Here is an 18056-nt window from a genome sequence, read left to right on the forward strand (position 1 = left end):
GCTCAACTCAACTGGAGTGCACATCTCATGTTTTTCTGAATTCCAAAAAAAGAAAATATCCTGTCTGGAGTGCGCATCTCAACTGGAGGGCTGGGAAAACGGAAAAACTAAGCGGCGCATGTTCTCTCTGATTCTGTGAGTTGACGTCCCCTCGTGAACTAGGACATCTTTACAGCCGTCCGATCGTGATCCTTGCATCCACGGATGGGGATCAACAGCATCCCCGCATAGGACAACGCACTTCCCCTTTCAGATTCTCTCCATGGTGCTCCAGATGATACCGTTGAAATTGGGACGAATCAGCTTGCAGATTTGCAGTGGCTATCTTGCCTACGTCTTCAGAATGTTTCTTTACAAGAGCCGGCAGCGTTTGATCTTCAGCGTTCCAAGCTTGCATATATCTGATGAGCTTCGAGCTTGAGGCGTCAGCGGTCGCCATGGAGCAGGTCGCCTCCTACCTGTGCCTTATTTTGGCCGCTCTCCTCCTCCCTCTATTGTTCCTCAAGCTCAGCAGGCGCGGCGGCAATGGTGGAGGACAGAGGCTGCCCCCGGGCCCGTCGCGGCTGCCGCTCATCGGCAGCCTGCACCACTTCCTGCTCTCCCGCAGCCCGCTCGCGCACCGCACCATGGCCGACCTCGCGCGGCGCCACGGCGCGCCGCTCATGTACCTCAGGCTGGGCGAGGTCGGTCTCGTCGTGGCCTCGTCCCCTGCCGCCGCCCGGGAGGTCATGCGTGCACACGACACCGCGTTCGCGTCGCGGCCCTGGATCCCCAGCATGCGGCCGGCCATGGAGCGCGGCGCCGTGGGCCTGGTGTTCGCGCGCCACGGCCCGCTGTGGCGGCAGCTCCGCAGTGTCAGCGTCCTCGAGCTGCTCAGCGCCCGGCGCGTGCGCTCGTTCCGCCGGGTCCGGGAGGACGAGGCGCGCCGCCTCGTCGCCGCCGTCGCCGCGGCGCCGGCGCCGGGCCCGGGCGGCGAGGCCGTCGTCAACGTCGGCGAGCTGCTCGCCGCGCTCACCACCGACGTCACGGTGCGCGCCGTGATCGGCGACCGATTCGACCGGCGGGAGGAGTTCGCGCGGGCGGTCGAGGAGGGAGGCAGGCTCATCACCAGGTTCAGCCTCGGCGACCTCTTCCCGTCGTCGAGGCTCCTGAGATTCCTCAGCAGGAAAGCGGGTCAGGCGATGGATCTCCACCGGAAGATGTTCGAGCTCATGGACTGCGCCATCAGGCAGCACGAGGAGCGCCGGGCGGCCGTGGCCTCCGCGCCGGATGGCACCGTGAAGGAGGAGGACGAGGGCATCCTTGGCGTGCTCCTGAGGATACACAAGGAAGGTGGCCTTGAGGTGCCCCTCACCATGGACATCGTCAAATCTCTCATTCTTGTAAGCAACAACTATTGGCAGTTTGGCACAACCAGTACACTTCCAAATAAAAATCATGCACGATCGATACATGTCGGTGCATCATGGCGTCGGAATTCAATTTGGCAGGACCTCTTCAGCGGCGGGAGCGACACGTCAGGGAGCACGCTGGAATGGGCCATGTCGGAGCTCATGAGGAACCCAAGAGCAATGGAGAAGGCGCAAGCCGAGGTGCGGAGCAAGCTCCATGGGAAGCCGTCGGTGATCGAGGACGACCTACGTGACCTTAATTACCTGAAGCTTGTCATCAAGGAGACTCTCAGGCTGCACCCGGTACTGCCATTGCTGTTGCCAAGGGAGTGCGCGGAGGACCGCGAGGTCATGGGCTACGACGTGCCCAAGGGCGCCACGGTGTTGGTGAACGCGTGGGCGATCGGCAGGGATCCCGAGTACTGGGACGACGCTGATGCGTTCAAGCCGGAGAGGTTTGAGGATGGCAAGATCGACTACAAGGGTACGGACTTCGAGTTCATACCATTTGGAGCTGGACGGAGGATGTGCCCCGGAACTTTATTTGCTCAAGCCGTCATGGAGCTTGCGCTTGCCTCCCTCCTCTACCACTTCGACTGGAAGCTTCCAGGTGGGATGAAGCCAAGCGAGCTGGAGATGACGGAGAAGATGGGCATGGCAGTCAAAAGAAAGGACGATCTTTACCTTCGCCCTGTTGTTCGTGTGCCGGTGCCTCCACAGTCCACAGATAGCACCGTAAGTTTTTACACTTCATAGATGGCAGTGAGTTGGCAATCACCAAATTAAATGACTAAGAGACCTTTTGTGGAGGTAACGAGACGTACTTGTTCCGTTTTCAAAATGTAATGTGTGATTTGTTACGTTGGCATCTCCAACATCATACTTTAATATATATTGATGTTGTAAGGTTATCATATTAAAGTTGTTGCGAATATGAATACATTGGTACTGAATTTGTATGACATAATAATATGAATTCTTCGAGTAATTGTTAATAAAAGTTTTGAAATTTTAAATCTTAGGTTGTGTGAGCACCTTCAAAAATAAAACCAGGCAGGGAGTACTAAAATTATAACTTTGATTCCTTTTACCCAGGTAAAAAAGGAAATAGTATCTCAGTCACTCAGTGCCAACATTGGGTATCATGTTACAGTAACTACTCTTATCGAACATGCATTTCAGGGTACAGCTGCGCTGTTTCTCAGACGACCAATCGACATTTTTATGCAAAGCTCTAGTCAAAGTAGTTGGTCCACGAAGTGTAGTATATCGCTGAGCGGTACGAATCAAGGTTGGAAGGGCCTACCGCCGTTCCGAGCTCGAAGGCGCTCGCGTATGGCAATCCTTCGTCCCTTTTCCAACTTCACAACTAGTGGTGCACTGGTTACAATTTCTTTCAACTTCCAATCCGGGATTATGCATTTTAGCAAGTCCATGTAGCATTATTTTGTTTTGCTTTCTCACGGCCGTGGAGAAGGGGGTCACTAGGTCAGGAGGACTCAGAAAGGGGGTAAAATTTGCAGACAAGGTCGCAAAGAGAGAATCCAGAAAAAAAAAAACAAGGAGATGGCGAATGCGATTGGAACGAGGTAGTAGATTATCGATTGCGGAGTAGGTAAGGGCCAGGCTAGTGGATCAAACTATCAAAGGGATTTGGATTAGCCCTTCCATATGTGCCAACCTCTCCGTGGAATCGGGAGGAGCGGAACAAGCGCAAGACGGATTGACCAGAACGGAACGTGGTAGGGACGAACAACCAGGGAGGGAATGGATTGCACGGATGCCATTCCAGATTCCACATTGTTGCTCCTCTTCAGAGCAGTGGCATGCTCGGATGCAGTAAACGCACTGCAGGGCAAGGTGTGAGCACGGGGAGGAAGAAAAGGGTGAACTGGGCTGGGTCGGAAAAATTGAAGAAGGTACACGCACGGATGGAGGAGTGAGTTGGGCTGGGCCAAGGCGAGAAATAGAGAGAGAAACATGGATAGAGTCCAAATGAACTTTTGAATTTGGTTTTTATCTTTGTATTTTTAGATTTCAATTTTGGGATGTTGCATTCCACTAGGATACAAGTGTCAAAAAAAGATTAAGGACATAAGGAGAGAACTTATTGCTTGATTCAATATGCCAATATTGCATATGTAATCGTTGCCTATTTAATTATCTTCTCAAGGAAGTAAGGTATGCAAATGGTACGCAATTAATGTTTCTAAAACTAATGCCCTATTTGGCAGTTAGAGTTTATCCAACATAAACACTGTTAATTCCTTTAGTTCCTACCCTGTTTGGATCTAAGGATTAAAGCCATTAAAATAGATGAACAAATACCAAAATACTCCTAATCAATGCACAAAATCTGCATTCCAATAGGCAATAATGAGGGGCAGGGGTGTCCTCCTGGACCTTTAGTCCCCTTTAGTCACCCCCAAGGGACTAGAGGACTAATTCCTTTAGTCCTCCATTTAGTCTCTCTGTTTGGAAGTTTAGGGATTAAAAGAGGTTAAAAGGATGGTTTCATAAAAGAGGCCAAAAGGAAGGAACTAAATTTTAGTCCCATGAAAACAAACAGAACCTTAACCACACAGTCGCTAATATTAGTACAGAAGCAAAAAAAAAAAACAGATGGTCATCCAACTATTGACCTATACGTATACAATATAAAATAATCAATATGGATATTCATATATCATTAATGTACACAAAAATAATCAATATGGATATGCACATATCATTCCAATTTTTTTTTCACGCGACGCACCAATCCCAGCCAGTTGCTACCACTTGATAGCCCTATTTAAATGATCTCTGCCTCTTCATTTTCCGTGACACCTCTAGCAAGCACCATCGATCAAATCTATCTAGAGACAAAAGGCTTGTCGGTTTCCCCAAACCAAGCGACCATGAGGACCTGCATCCTCCTCATCGTAGGCCTGGTTTGGTTGGTTTGCTTATTTTTAAGCAACCGTCACATCGAATGTTTAGATACTAATTAGGAGTATTAAACGTAGACTATTTACAAAATCCATTACATAAGTGGAGGCTAAACGGCGAGACGAATCTATTAAGCCTAATTAGTTCATGATTTGACAATGTGTTGCTACAGTAAACATTTGCTAATGATGGATTAATTAGGCTTAATAGGTTCGTCTCGCTGTTTAGCCTCCACTTATGTAATGGGTTTTGTAAATAGCCTACGTTTAATACTCCTAATTAGTATCTAAACATTGATGTGACACTTGCTTAAAAATAAGCAAAGGGAACCAAACGCCCCCGTAGTCATGCCCGGTGTTTATGCCATTGCCATGCCCACGGTGCTGTCAGATGATGATGGATACGTCCAAATTCCAGACATCAGCGACACCAGAGTCCAAGGCCTTGGCAAGTGGGCATTGCCTTCAACAAGGTGGTGCGCGGCAGGCAGAAGGGCTTGTCATGGTTCGACCTCATCATCAACGAATCGTTATCATGGTTCGATCTCATCATCAACGACGCAGGTTGTGTTCGCTTCAGCTTCTTTAACCGGCTACGGTTGTGGCTGCTGCTGCCGCTGCATTCCCGAACGGTTGCAAGTTCAACCACCTATCTATCTAGTAGCAGGGACTGTTTTCTGACTGCCGCTATGTGCGTTTTGCTATAGAGCTTATGGTTGGCTGCTGAAGTTGCAGCCAAAATAATTTGTACCGAACAGTCTGATAGGCTGGCCCAAGAAAAGGATAAAGTGAGTTGGTGGGCCGAAGGAAAGAAGAGAGGTCGGAGAAAGAGAGCAACATGGAGTTCAAATGAACTTTTGAATTTGAATTTTAGCTTTGCATTTTTGGATTTCATTTTTGGGATGTTGCATGTATACCACTTGGATAGCAGTGTTTCTCTACTATTATATTAATAATGATACGCAGTTCTACTGGGTAATCGAGGGTAAAAAAACTTGGATAGCAGTGTCACTAAAAGACTACGGACATATAAGGAGAGAATTTATTATATTCCTCGGTACAAATCTGTCAAGATTACATGATGGTTGCCTTTTTAATTTTCTCAATGAGGTAATGTAAATATATATGGAACGCAATTAATGTTGGCCTATTTGGCAAAGCTACTACAATAGTTCCTAGAGTGACTCATAAAATGATTGCATGACGGTTGCCTATTTCATTTTTTCCTCAAAAAATGATCTCCTGAAATGAACTATGCTAAGAGATAATTCTCCTAATTCACTTTTTCCATGGAGTTTATCCTAAATAGTCACTATATATTCACTTTTAGCCGCACATTCACTTACCTCGTCTCCCATACAAGCCGGTGTCCACCAAACAAGCCATAATAATATTCTTCCTAAAATAAAACAAAAATAGATTGCCATCCAGCTAGTAACCCGCTATAGGAAGAAATAATCAATTTGGATACATATAATCATTAATTTACACCAAATCAGATGGATACGTGTGTGAATCCAAATTAATATAAACTAGTCCATCAACCCGTGCTCCCGCACAGGTTAATATTTTTAAAAATTAGTGAATTTGAAAATTATTTAGAAACTAAACTCCTAGTTAATAATCAAAATTGTTTGCCTATTACTCTCTCATTTTTTCAATACTTCAACAAAATATTCATATAGATGTGTATTTATCTTTGTCCAGTTATGATTGGTTTTTAATTAGTAATTACTCTATATACTTTTTCATCCATATTCACACTTTTTTCATTTTGGATCGTACCTCCATACATTATGTTTACCATAAAATCAATACTTTTCATCACTTCCTCACATATATGTATAAATGGTATATATGGTGACACTCATGATGTGTATATACCTTAACAGTATTTCTATATTAATAATGACACAAATAGGTAATTTAGAATCATATATTACTTTACTTCAGGATATTTTTGTAGGATGCACATGAACTTAATTACATTAAGATCTAGATGTTTACTTTAGGTTATTTTTAATAATTATATATATGGATAAATTAGATACAAATTTAGAATGACATTTTAAGTTATGCTTTATCATAATATGCATAAGTAAATTGGATAAAAATTATGGGGTTACTTTAGATTATTTTTTATAATGGTAGAACTCGGTAATTTAGATATAGGTTTAGGATTTACTTTAGAATATTTTCATATTGATAGTGGTGCGTAACTTTTTTAAAAATATAATAGACCAATGACTATGATTATTAGAGTTTACAGGATTGATGTTTTATTTTTTTAAGAATTTCTAGAATTTATCTTTTTTCCTAGCATGTGTCGTGAGAACTAATGCGGAGTCTCTAATGTAAAAACAATGAGGCCACATTGCTACAAAACTATTATCTTGAGCTACCTCGACTTTCTTGTTAAATATTTGAACATAATACTTACATAGATATATACTTGTTATCTTCATCCGATGATAGATTTTAGTTAGTAATTACTCTATAATGTTTTTATCCATATTTATAATCTTTAACTTTTTATTTTACATCGCAGGTTTGCCCTTGAATTTGTTTATTGGACCCTAAGTTTGAGCTATAACTTTCATTTAGAAATATATATTCTTATCACTTCCTTTATATCTTTATCAACAACGATTACACACATCATGTATATATACCTTAATTATTATATCATATATCAATAGTGTAAGAAATAAATAATTTAGAATCATATATTGATGTATATTTTAAGATGATTTGCATTAAAATTTAGGATTACCTTATATTATTTTTAATAATGGCATATGTGGGTAAGATAGATGCAAGTTTAAGGGATTATTTTAAGCTATTTGTTAATTATTAGTTGTGGGAAATTTAGTTGCAAATTTAGGAGGTTATTTTAAATTAAAAAAATTCATTTTACTCCGCTCACCTATTTACTTTATCCACTTAACCCCTAAGAAAAATTTAAACCCGAGCTATTTCATTTGGTCTAATCTACCCCTAATTAGATTTCTCTTTTTTATTTATTCGTGTACAAGTTGATTTTTAATTTAAAATTTTGTTAGTTTACTTATTATGCTGTACTTTAAAAAAATACATTAACAATTTTTCATGATTAATTACGTTACAGCTATGTATATCTAAGATCAATTTTGTATTAAATATTTCTAACCTATGAAAATAATTATGAAAAATTCTTAGTATAATTTTTTAACATAAGGCATCATGTTTTGTGTCTACTCACAAAATTTGAACTCAAAATTCAACTTATGCACGGAGAAAAAAAAGAGAAATCGAATTACTGGGTGGATTGGACCAAATGAAATAGTTTAGGGGAGTAAAGTAAGACTAAATTTTATTCAGGGGGTTAAGCAGATAAAGTGGATATGTGAGGGGAGTAAAATTGACTTTCTCCTTTTAAATTATTTTTATAATGGTATAAATGGGTAATTTTGATGAAGATTAGGGGGTTACTTTAGTTTATTTTATATAATGACAGATGTTGGTAATTTAGATATAAATTTAGGGGTTATTTTAGGCTATTTTTATAATAGCATAGGTGGTTAATTTTTTAGAAAATATAATAGATCCAATGACTATGATGATTTGAATCTACCGATGGTCGGATGAGTTAGCTTTTTTATAAGAATTTGTAGAATTTCTCTTTTTCTAGAGTGTCTACGTAGGATTCTATGTGGCTTCATCTGGAGACTTGAAAAGGAGACTCCAACCGCTTTCCACACCCCTAGCAAATTGCTCACACATCCATCGAATCTAGAAACAAAAGGCAGGCTTGTTAGTTTCCCTAAACCAAGCGGCCATGAGGACCTGCATCGTCCTCCTCATCGTAGCCATGGCCGCTGTTTACGTCATTGTCATGCCCACGGTTCTGTCTGATGCCGATGGATACGTCCAGATTTCAGTCATCAATGGTACCAGAGCCCAAGGCCTGGGCAGGTGGGCGGTGTACGAGTACGACTCCAAGAACCACGCAAGAATTTTCTTCAACAAGGTGTTGCGCGGCAGGCGGATGGGCTCGTCATGGTTCGACCTCATCATCAACGAATCGATTTCGGACAGTATCTACAGAAATTACGAAGCGTCGCTATATCAGCACGACAGGATGACCCAGCCCAAGCTCATCTCCTTCACCGGGGCATACGTTTGATGTGTATCGCACTAGATGCAAACTGTTTTGTATCTGTGGAATAAGTTTGATAGATGTGCTGCATACATATTTTGCCTAGATTTCGAAGATGTAAATCATAATATTGAAAATCGTAGCTTCTGTTGGCCTGAGTTTCATTTCGTTTATGTTATTAGGATCTGTTTGGTTGAGTTATCTGATTCTGATTTTCTATGGAAGCTGATTCTCTGATAGAGGTGATTCTGTGGCTGAAAGTGATTCTTTTTAATTCTCTAGCATAAACTCTTAAAAATTAGGATCGAGAATCACTTCACATATCAGTTGAAGCTACTAGCTCCTAGCCTCTTGGTTCATTTCAGAAAATCGCTTCTCTCTGAACGAGTTTTATCTAATTCTAATTTTTTATGGAAGATGATTCAGTGATTCTGTGGCTAAAAGTGATTCTTTTTAATTCTTTAGCGTAAACTCTTAAAAATTAGGATAAGAATCACTTCACATAGTCAGCTGAAGCTACTAGCTTCCAGCCTCTTGATTCATTTCAGAAAATAGCTTCTCTCTGAAAAATTATTTGGAGAATCAGCTCTAGCTGCCAAACGCACCCTTACTAACGAAGCATCAGATTTCAGGCTTTCAGTTCTCCACATTTCAGTTTATCAACTTGACATAGGCTACACGCATCATCAGGCTGTGCAGTTCAGTCGATGAGGATGGGGGCGGAGGAGGTGTACCCGCCGGCGCGCTCCCGGATGGCCGCGGGGATGTCGGCGCGGAGGACCTGCGCCCTGAACACCACGCCCTCGGGGTTGCCGTCCACCAGCTCGAGGACGCAGCCGTCGCCGAGCCGGAGGCCGTTGTCCAACGCGAAGCCCCGCCACCCGGCCTCCAGGCGCTGGATCTGGCGGCCCCCCGTGAAGCGCATCTCCCAGGACCGGCCGCGCCACGTCACCGTCGCCGGCACCGTGGCATCCGGCAGGAACGGCGCCAGCGACCTGGGGACCACCTGTGCGGACAGTCAATGGAAAACTGAGGTCATTGGCCATTGGCCCATTTCGGCAGGACAGCATTGGACTATGGAGAGCCTCTGCAGAATTATTCAGAACATCATCAAGTTCTTATTTGACTACAATAACCTTGCTCCATCAAGAAATCAAATGCACCAAATTAGCTTGGCCATAGCCCATAAGATGCAGCGGCCATGAATGACAAATCGAGACACAACTAGTATGGTCAGATTGACATGCACCAGGCTAGGCTACTGCTTTTCAGGAAATGTGAGCAGAGCACGAGGAGCGAAGCAGCATACCACTTGAAACGGCGGGTGGACATGGGACTTGCACATGATGCATGTGAAGTATGGCTTCCCCAGGAGAGGCACGATCCTGGGCTGGATCGCGCCATCGACGCACGCCATCTCTGACGCCGACTGCGGATCGGCTCTCTTTGGAGTGCCAGCATCTGATTCGGCATTCTTGTCTGCAGAGTTCATCACTACTGTTTCAACCTTGTGAAGCCGTGCTGCTACTTCAAGTAGTGGTTTAAGGTAGCCCTTCCCTCTCCTAACCTCCCAAGAAAGTGTATAAACATGCATGCTCGGAGCTCACAATACCTGCAACTGCAATGCCGCGGGGTCCCTGAGAGCAAGGGGTTGGAGTGCTAGAGTTGCTGGCCATTTGCCTCCGCCTGAATATAAATCGGGGGAAAAAAGGATGGGGAGGTCTCTGGATCTTTTCACCTTTGCTGAAGCCTGGAGGAAGGAGAATGAACCTTGGACTACCTGAGCCTGCTGCTGCAGAGTGCCAGCTCGCACGGCCGAAACAACGTCACACTGGCATACGCGCTTCTTTCTTCACGAGATAACAGTGGCACGGGTCACGACAAGGAAGGAATTCTGCGCAGCTTTTTATGTGCGTGTATGCAGCAAAGAAAAGGTATCAGGAGTTCCCTTCCCCCCCCCTCTCTTGTGTACTTGGAATTTTTCGATCGTTGCCTTGGATGCAATGGTCCTGTATGCTTTGCACCGGATTTACAAAATTACAACTTACAAGTGGATGAACTTCATCCAGTTTTGTGATGCATTGTAGTATTTGTGACATACTACTTGCAGCGTGCTGTTAAATGCTAACCACAATAATAGGAAGACTGCACAAAAAATATTTTTAAGAACATGCTAAGTATCAATGGGGCTGTAAGCATGAGCTGCAAAGCCTTTTTTTCAAAGTGGGCTGGATCCCATTTTTTTTCCCGCTAAGATAAAACCTTGCTGGGCTAGGCCCAAACGGCTCGGATGCTAAGGCCCAGCGTGGTCCCCGGTGTCCGTCTTGCGTAGCCGCGGGAAAATCAGGTCTATTTCCCGCCGAAACACTCCCAATTTTCTCTCTCGCGCCGCCCCCTGCCCCCTCATTCTCCGACTCTCCATTCCCCTTCCCCGCCGCCGCCGCCCCCACCCGCTCCGTAATATCCAACTCCATATCGCTGGCCACCGACGCCGGCCGGGCGAGGATCCGGCTCCGCGCTCCCGACCCGTGACTGCGCCACCTCCGAGGCCTCATGGAGATCGTGCCCTCCCGCCGGCAGCTCGACGCCGCAGCCGCCGCCGGCAGCGGCGGCACGGGTGCCCTGCCGACCTACCGGGCGGCGCCACAGCTGGAGGTGCGGCTGGAGGAGTTCGAGCTCTTCGCCATCGACCGCCTCCGTGGTGCGTCCCTCTGCTCTCTTTATTGCAGAAGTTGTTCCCCGCGTTGCTTCCTTCGTTATTGCTCAGATCTGGCTAACGGGTTGGAGTGTGATGCGCTTCGCTGCGATGTGTTGGGCAGTTCTCAAGGGGATCTCGGATGGGCTCTCGCGGGGGAAGAGGCCGGAGGAGATGGAGAAGCTGGTGAGCGATTCTCCCTTGCTGTTCTATCATTTGGGGACTAATTTAGGAGCGGGTTATATATGGAGCCTATTTCTGGCGACAATTTTTATTTTGTGCATAAATTGGCGCAAGTTTTAGTGAATTAATTTGCAGCCTTGTGTAGGATTTGCACCTTGGTCTGAGTTGGGTTTTCTGAGGGAAAATGAGAATCACTAACTTAAGCTCTTCCGGATGTTAATGTTGTACGGCTTTTCAGAATCTCTAATTTATTTTGACTATTTGTTCCTGTAGATGTAGAATGCCCTGTTAGGGTATATGTATCTTCTGGTTTTATGTCGCCTTAGCTTAGGGCCGAGCCGGCAAAAATCAAGGCCCTGTACCAAACTCTAAAATGAGGCCTACCTCCCTAAAAAATAGGACTATAAATAAGATATGATACATATCACAATAAGATATATCAAAAACCGTACCTATTGGACTCTTGCTTTCATAATCTTTACTTGAAGTGCTTCATTCTTTTAGTGTTCCTTGAAATGAAATCTTCAATGATATGTCCATGACCAAGTGACTGATTATCGGTGGACACTTGTGACTCTTTTCTAACAAATTTATCCATAGCACCCTTTTGAGATTGAGTTAAATCCTTTATTCTTTGTTTTTTCTTACGCTTTTAGTAACCAGATTCATACTTTCTAGACCGGTTTGCAGAAGACATGACTAGAATCTTGGATTGGAACACTAGATAATCCAGAACCAGAACAAAGATAACTGAACACCTAGATGGATCAATATTATATTAGTCATCACCCATCAACATTGATTAAAATATTGAAAATTAATCGGACCAGATTAGTATACCTGAAGCGATCGATCACAATTGACAGACCGATTGGCGAAAAGGAAGTCTTCTACAGTTGTATCGGTGCCGATCCCGATTCCCGACGCCGCGGACACGCTGCGCACCGCCGGCACCGGCGATTGGCGAAAAGGAAGCAAGGCGCCAGGGCCACACGCCCACTCGCAGCACACCGGAGTCCGGAGCCGACACGCGCTGCAGCGGCTGTGCCACCAGCGACGTGACTGCACACCAGAGCCGACGCGGTCGACGGGCGACGCGCGACGGATGGACTCCTGTCTCCTGGCCTCCTGCGAACCTGCGCCTGCCGCCTATACCCTATTGTCCCTATAGAACCTGCGCTGGTTGGTGGGCCCCTCCAATTTGGGGGCCCTGTTCCATTGAACCGCTCGCACACCCTTTGGCTCGGCCCTGCCTTAGCTGTGATTTAACTTTTGTTAGAATTGTTGCCTTCTCCTCAGAATCCGATTGAAGTTGGATAGCGTGGAATGTTTGGAAACCCTTGCTATGGACTTAGTGTTTGACTCTGATAATAGTACAATTTTTTAAAAGGATATGCCTTTTTTTTCCTTTGCACTTCAGGTCAGTGAGTTGTGGAAGACACACATGAGGCACCAGGATCCAGCAGAAACTTTGAACAAGGATATAATATCTCACTTTGTGCTCCGCCTAGTCTACTGCAGAACGTAAGATTAATATTCATATGTTCATATTAGGTGCGCTATATTAAGACTGATGGTTCCTTTTACCAACTTAATGACTAATGAGAAGCTGAATTTGATACACAACCCAGGGAAGAATTGCGAAAGTGGTTTCTCTCCATGGAGACTACACTTTTTCGGTACCGCTTTCGGCTTGAGACTTCTGAATCACAGGTAATTTCCTATCTATTAATCACAGAAGTACTACATCCATGCTTTAACTGTTGCTTGTTGCACATTATCTATTTCAGAAGAAGCTAATGACTGATTTTCAACTTCCTTACAAAGCATTGCCACGCTCAGAATTCGAGGTATAGACTATGGCCACTGATACTGAGGACTTTGACCTTGATGCTAACAATGTAGAACTGCAGTGTTTGTCCTTTTTTCCTGTTTGCTTAGTGAAGTAATGAATTTCTTGTTTTCATGCTTCAGGTTGTGAAAGACAAGTTGAGCCAAGTTGCACGTTCCATTGGTCAATCTGCAAATGGTACGCAGCATTTCTTATAACCACTTCTTTTCAATCAATTTATTGCAGATTAATTTTCCAACTGGATGTTAGGATCAGTTACAGAATAGTATGCTTCTTTTCTGTGATTCATATTTTTGTGGATTACCTAAGTGTTTAACATACTGAAACAGCAGATGTACCTTGTGACTGATTTGGACTCTTTCTAAAGGAAATGTGTTGTAATGTATAGAACAGTCATGTGAAACCATTATTATGTAGAGTAGATTGTTGTCTATTATTTGCACTCTCTTCTTGTACTGGAAGCTAAATTCACTTTCTCCCTTTTCTTTTTTGGCAGTGGAGTCTGTGTTCTTCAAGGTATGTACACATACCTTTTTAGCTCTTTATCTGTGTATCCATTTAAATTTTTTGTTTTGTTCAAATAATAATTCGAATATTGTAATCCAATTAAGGTACCTTTTGAAGAAGTTCCTGATCTTGTTAGCAGCCGCCGAGTATTTCTTTCAAAAGGCTATGCTTATGTGGCGATGAGCCAGGTTTGCTCTGAGCATGAGAATCAAAGTTCCAATTATTAATTTGGTTGATGCTCTTTATGAACATGCCTGTATGATTTTCTAGGTGGTTTCCCTTGTGGTTACTCAATTCCGCTGCAATATCTCGAAGGCACTTGTTTTGACAAACAGGTACACTAATTTTACTTTGCTCAGTTCACGCGTAAAATGTTTTGGAACCCTGCTTACTTAATTCTCTGTTGGAGAGGTCTCTTGTGGCTTTAGATACGCCTACACTATTTTTTGTTAGTAAAGTATTTAATTCATATATGTTCTTGGATAATAAGATCACATTTTTGAAAGTTTCAATACTTGCATTCGGTGACATTTTCTAATATCAGTTGGCATTAAGTTCAAAACTGAGGGCTTACTAGTCATTACTGTACAGAAAATGGACGGCAACTATTAAGGAACAAGAAAAGGACAGGTTGACGCCTGTGAGTACCACAGTACCAGTTACCAACTTTCTTTCAGAACTGATCTTTTTATATCTTATGTGATGCCTAATTTTGTTGTGACAGATTGTTGAAGCGTTAAGCAATGCGTATTTTGGACCTGATTACTCTCAGGTATGCTGTCTCACTTTTGCAGTTATGCTTGATTTTCCTGATATTTAAGTACCTTTTCCTCTAGTGCTCTTGCTAACTGAAATTTGCTTGACTTGATTGGTTTCTTGCTTTATGCAGCCGAAGGATGCTGTCGAAATATCTCTAAAGGATATTGACCAACTGGCTAAAAGTTCTTTCCCTCTTTGTATGCGGCATATGCTAGATAAGGTGAGGCACCTTAAATCTTGTAGATATGCTTTTGCCTTGTCACCAGGTTGCTAAGTGTTTTCTTTTATTTTGCAGTTGAGAGAAAACCATCATCTGAAGCATGGGGGTAGAATGCAGTTTGGTCTTTTTCTTAAGGTAATAGTTAATTGAATTAGACTAAAACTTTGATCTACAAGCACCTAAAATGTCACACTAATTACATGTAAAAAATATGACCTAGGGTGCTGGACTAAAGTTGGAGGATGCCCTTGCATTCTGGAGAGCGGAATTTTCTCAGAAGGTACCTATCATTTGGTAGATAATGTAAACATATGTATTGTGTCATGCAAACATTTTATAGGAGTATGTCACTACCTTATTGCCTGTAGCATACCAGCAGTGCATGGAGCCAAACAGTCAATATGATCAAAGAAATGAAAAATTAAGCAATTAATTTTCCCTGACTTGAGAATGTAAGTTAATGCAGTTTCTAATTCCTCGTTGATGTTGTCTCTTCTTTGGATAATAAGGTTGGCTCTGAGCGGTTTGACAAGGAATATGCCTATAGCATCAGACATAATTATGGAAAAGAAGGAAAACGAACAGTAAGCCCCTCCTGCTACATGTGTAACTTGAATTTTACTGGAGTTATTACTTACTCTTACAAATGCTGCTCCAGGATTACACTCCATATTCATGTCAAAAGATCATTTCTGCAACACCTGGTGTTGGAGATCACCATGGATGCCCTTACCGACATTTTGGGTACAATCTCATCTGTAGTCTTCCCTATTGACAGTTACTAACAGAATAGATAAGTGCTTAATATTTTAATAGGTGCTCTAAACTTTTTGTTAACACTAAGCAGTTTGTATCTTCTCTTCCAGTCTTCCCTTTTGTTACTAAATACTCCTGAACTTTGAGGTGGAACTAAGGTTTCACTTGAAACCCAGAAATCTGAATGGAGCAAGAGCCCACCAACTTTCAGTTTTTCTTATAAAAAAAACTGGACCTAACAAAAAAAGCTTAGCAAACCAAAAAAAAAAGCAGCCAAAGGTAATTATGAATCAGAATTAACATTTTCTTTACTCATTAAGTGCACCTGGCCAGGTTGAACCAAATAGTACAATACTAAACTACCAAGCAGAGCAGTGAGATATGCTTTTGTAATTCTTGCCAGTATGGTTTCTTCTTGTCTCCTCGTCATACTTGTCCATGATATAGTTTCTTCCTTGATTATGGTCAATTCAAAACAGCATTCTGTTGTGAAGTTCACTTGCGATGCCAGTTTGTGACGTTGCAAGATAACCATAATGCTACCCTAGTTTGTACCAGATGCTTACTCCATGCATTTGCCTCTGTTTTACTGTACTTGCAGCGAAGAAAATTTGCGGGCAGCACTCAACAAAATGGGTGTTAGTGGGCATGCCTTGGAAGAGATAATGGATAAAGTGAAGAACAGGCATTACCAGGTGCTGTACTTTATTGCCATTAGCTTAACTGAGCAATATGCTATCCCTGAACTGACTGGTTCATCTGTCATAATGAATATACAGCTAGCTTGCACATTGACCTTTGAGGCAACACATGGTGTCTCCTGCGATTCTGGAATCAACCATCCAAATCAGTATTTCAGTGAAAGCCAGAAAGTTTTGCGAGCCAAAGTGAGTGTAGTAGATTATTATACACTTCACTGTTCTTCTTGTGCTTTGTTTGCTGTTTTTGACAAACTGAGTTAATATTCCAATTTAACACGTGGTTTAATGCACAGAACCAAACAGTGGAGAGCAAGTCAGCAACATAAATTGTATTGTAGCTGCAGAAAGCATCCATCAACAAAAGGTTACCAGGTCTGGACACCGCACAGCTTTTGCTTTACATTTTATCTCTACGGTTATGATTCTAATGTGCCATGATACACAGCATAGACATGTTGCACACCATTTGCTGTTTACGGCATATGTGATTCTACCTCTGCTGGATTCTCCCTTTTTTATGTGACTTCTGACAGTTCTACTGGATATTTTCTTTCCCTTGTTTTATTTTCATTTGAGAGCTGTTTCCCTTGTTTTATTGGAAGCACCTCATATCTGTTTGGTAAAATCCAGTGCATGCATGATTTGGAACTGTCCAAGAATTTAGCTTATTTTATGTGTTATATTTTGATTTGCCTCATCCAAGGTTGCGCCTTGTTACTGAATTTGTTTGCGTTGAATACTCACATCTTATCTTTAATGGAATTTTTATATTAAATTCAGGCAGCCTAGTGCTCCTGTCAGTTTGTAATTGTAATTGTAGAACAAGATTCATTCTGGATTCTTGGTAACAATAGCATAATTTCCGGACATCGAGTTTTCATCAAACATTTTACCTGTGATCTGGAGCACCACAAAAGAATTCATTCTTAATTTTCATGCATAAAATTTGAGCTTTTCTACATTAGATGTACTATATGCCCACTTATAATTCCATATTACTGTCTTTTGCCCATACAGCAGGTCAGCGTCTAATAAAAGATTCATGCTTGATGCAATTATGTGATGGTTACTGGTTGTTGATCTTTGATGCTTAGCTGGAATCCTGTTGCTAGCTACCTGGTGTTTCCAAGCTCCAGTTGGTGGCTGTCATACTGGACAAGCCATGGTGCCACACTGTATACTAGAAGGGTTATCTAGTGCTGTGAACAGAAGCAGGTTAAGGCATACTTACGTGCAGTCGTGTAAATCTCGAGCGAATCGAGAAACATATTGTAGCACAGTTTGTGCTGTGCTGTTATGTTATTGCCAAAGCTTCTTTGAGTAGAAGAGAATTGCTTACTCTGATTTTGTCAATGTATCATGTGTGTAGTTACCCGAGCTGAAGTGTTTGTCATGTAGGTTACCTATCATTGTTATCTTAAGTAGGTCGTCAAAGTATAGTTGGACATGTAACAAATTACTAGGAACTCTTTTCCGTAGCTCTTGTACGAGCTTACTCATTTTGCCTTTCCTTGTTTTGGAGGCAAAGGTACAACTTTGACATTTATAATTTACTCGTTTTTTCCAGTTTGTAGAAAGTAATTTATAAGTGATTTATGTACAAGTAACTTAGTGAGTCTGTTTTGAGTTCATGTAAAATTTGATATTTCAAATTGCTGGTGTCATCTTTGCTGCAGTATGTTAGTAAAAGCAAATTGTGCTAAATGACTGAAGATTGTGAATTGTATCTGTATGTTCACGGTTTAAGTACAGCCAGTGATTTAGAGCAAGTACTGTAATAGGTTTATGACCTTTATCGCAGTTTTACACGTTGGGGAAAGAGAAAAAAAAGAGGAGGATGGGCTCACACGAGTATGCCTAGCTCGAAATTCAAAGAGTACATGAAGGCGGATTAGACAGAGAAAAAGAAAAGAAAACGTGATCC

The 18056-nt window shown here is 42.6% G+C and overlaps 4 protein-coding genes across 6 annotated transcripts; 3 read left to right on the top strand and 1 right to left on the bottom strand.

The window, feature by feature from the left end:
* The first annotated feature begins 290 nt into the window (after positions 1-290).
* On the top strand, positions 291-2412 carry LOC117863155 (desmethyl-deoxy-podophyllotoxin synthase). Its single transcript, XM_034746752.2, has 2 exons — positions 291-1382; positions 1491-2412. Exons 1-2 carry the CDS (start codon positions 405-407, stop codon positions 2145-2147), a joined length of 1635 nt encoding a protein of 544 aa, XP_034602643.1. The 5' UTR covers positions 291-404; the 3' UTR covers positions 2148-2412.
* A 5726-nt stretch (positions 2413-8138) lies between these two features.
* Positions 8139-8486, top strand: LOC117864673 (uncharacterized). Its single transcript, XM_034748790.1, has one exon. It carries the CDS (start codon positions 8139-8141, stop codon positions 8484-8486), a length of 348 nt encoding a protein of 115 aa, XP_034604681.1.
* Positions 8487-8926: 440 nt separating this feature from the next.
* LOC117863288 (B3 domain-containing protein Os04g0386900) lies at positions 8927-10458 on the bottom strand. Of its 2 annotated transcripts, XM_034746928.2 has the most exons (3): positions 10072-10458; positions 9769-9938; positions 8927-9465 (listed from the first exon to the last, which is right to left on the bottom strand). In XM_034746928.2, the coding sequence occupies exons 1-3, from the start codon at positions 10133-10135 to the stop codon at positions 9160-9162; spliced, it is 540 nt and encodes a 179-aa protein (XP_034602819.1). In that variant the 5' UTR covers positions 10136-10458; the 3' UTR covers positions 8927-9159. The 2 variants fall into 2 exon arrangements, with proteins under 2 accessions (XP_034602819.1, XP_034602818.1); XM_034746927.2 differs by having other exon boundaries at positions 9769-10456.
* A 383-nt stretch (positions 10459-10841) lies between these two features.
* LOC117865817 (probable DNA primase large subunit) lies at positions 10842-17807 on the top strand. 2 transcript variants are annotated; one of them, XM_034750052.2, is made up of 20 exons: positions 10842-11160; positions 11279-11340; positions 12758-12861; positions 12969-13050; positions 13128-13187; positions 13312-13366; positions 13686-13705; positions 13801-13884; positions 13967-14031; positions 14288-14336; positions 14421-14468; positions 14586-14675; positions 14751-14810; positions 14896-14955; positions 15185-15259; positions 15334-15419; positions 16033-16126; positions 16211-16318; positions 16426-16504; positions 17150-17807. In XM_034750052.2, the coding sequence occupies exons 1-19, from the start codon at positions 11013-11015 to the stop codon at positions 16456-16458; spliced, it is 1383 nt and encodes a 460-aa protein (XP_034605943.1). In that variant the 5' UTR covers positions 10842-11012; the 3' UTR covers positions 16459-16504; positions 17150-17807. The 2 variants fall into 2 exon arrangements, with proteins under 2 accessions (XP_034605943.1, XP_034605944.1); XM_034750053.2 differs by having other exon boundaries at positions 17153-17807.
* The last annotated feature ends 249 nt before the right edge of the window (positions 17808-18056 follow it).

Source organism: Setaria viridis, chromosome 7, assembly GCF_005286985.2.
Source record: "Setaria viridis chromosome 7, Setaria_viridis_v4.0, whole genome shotgun sequence".
Classification (NCBI taxonomy): domain Eukaryota; kingdom Viridiplantae; phylum Streptophyta; class Magnoliopsida; order Poales; family Poaceae; genus Setaria; species Setaria viridis.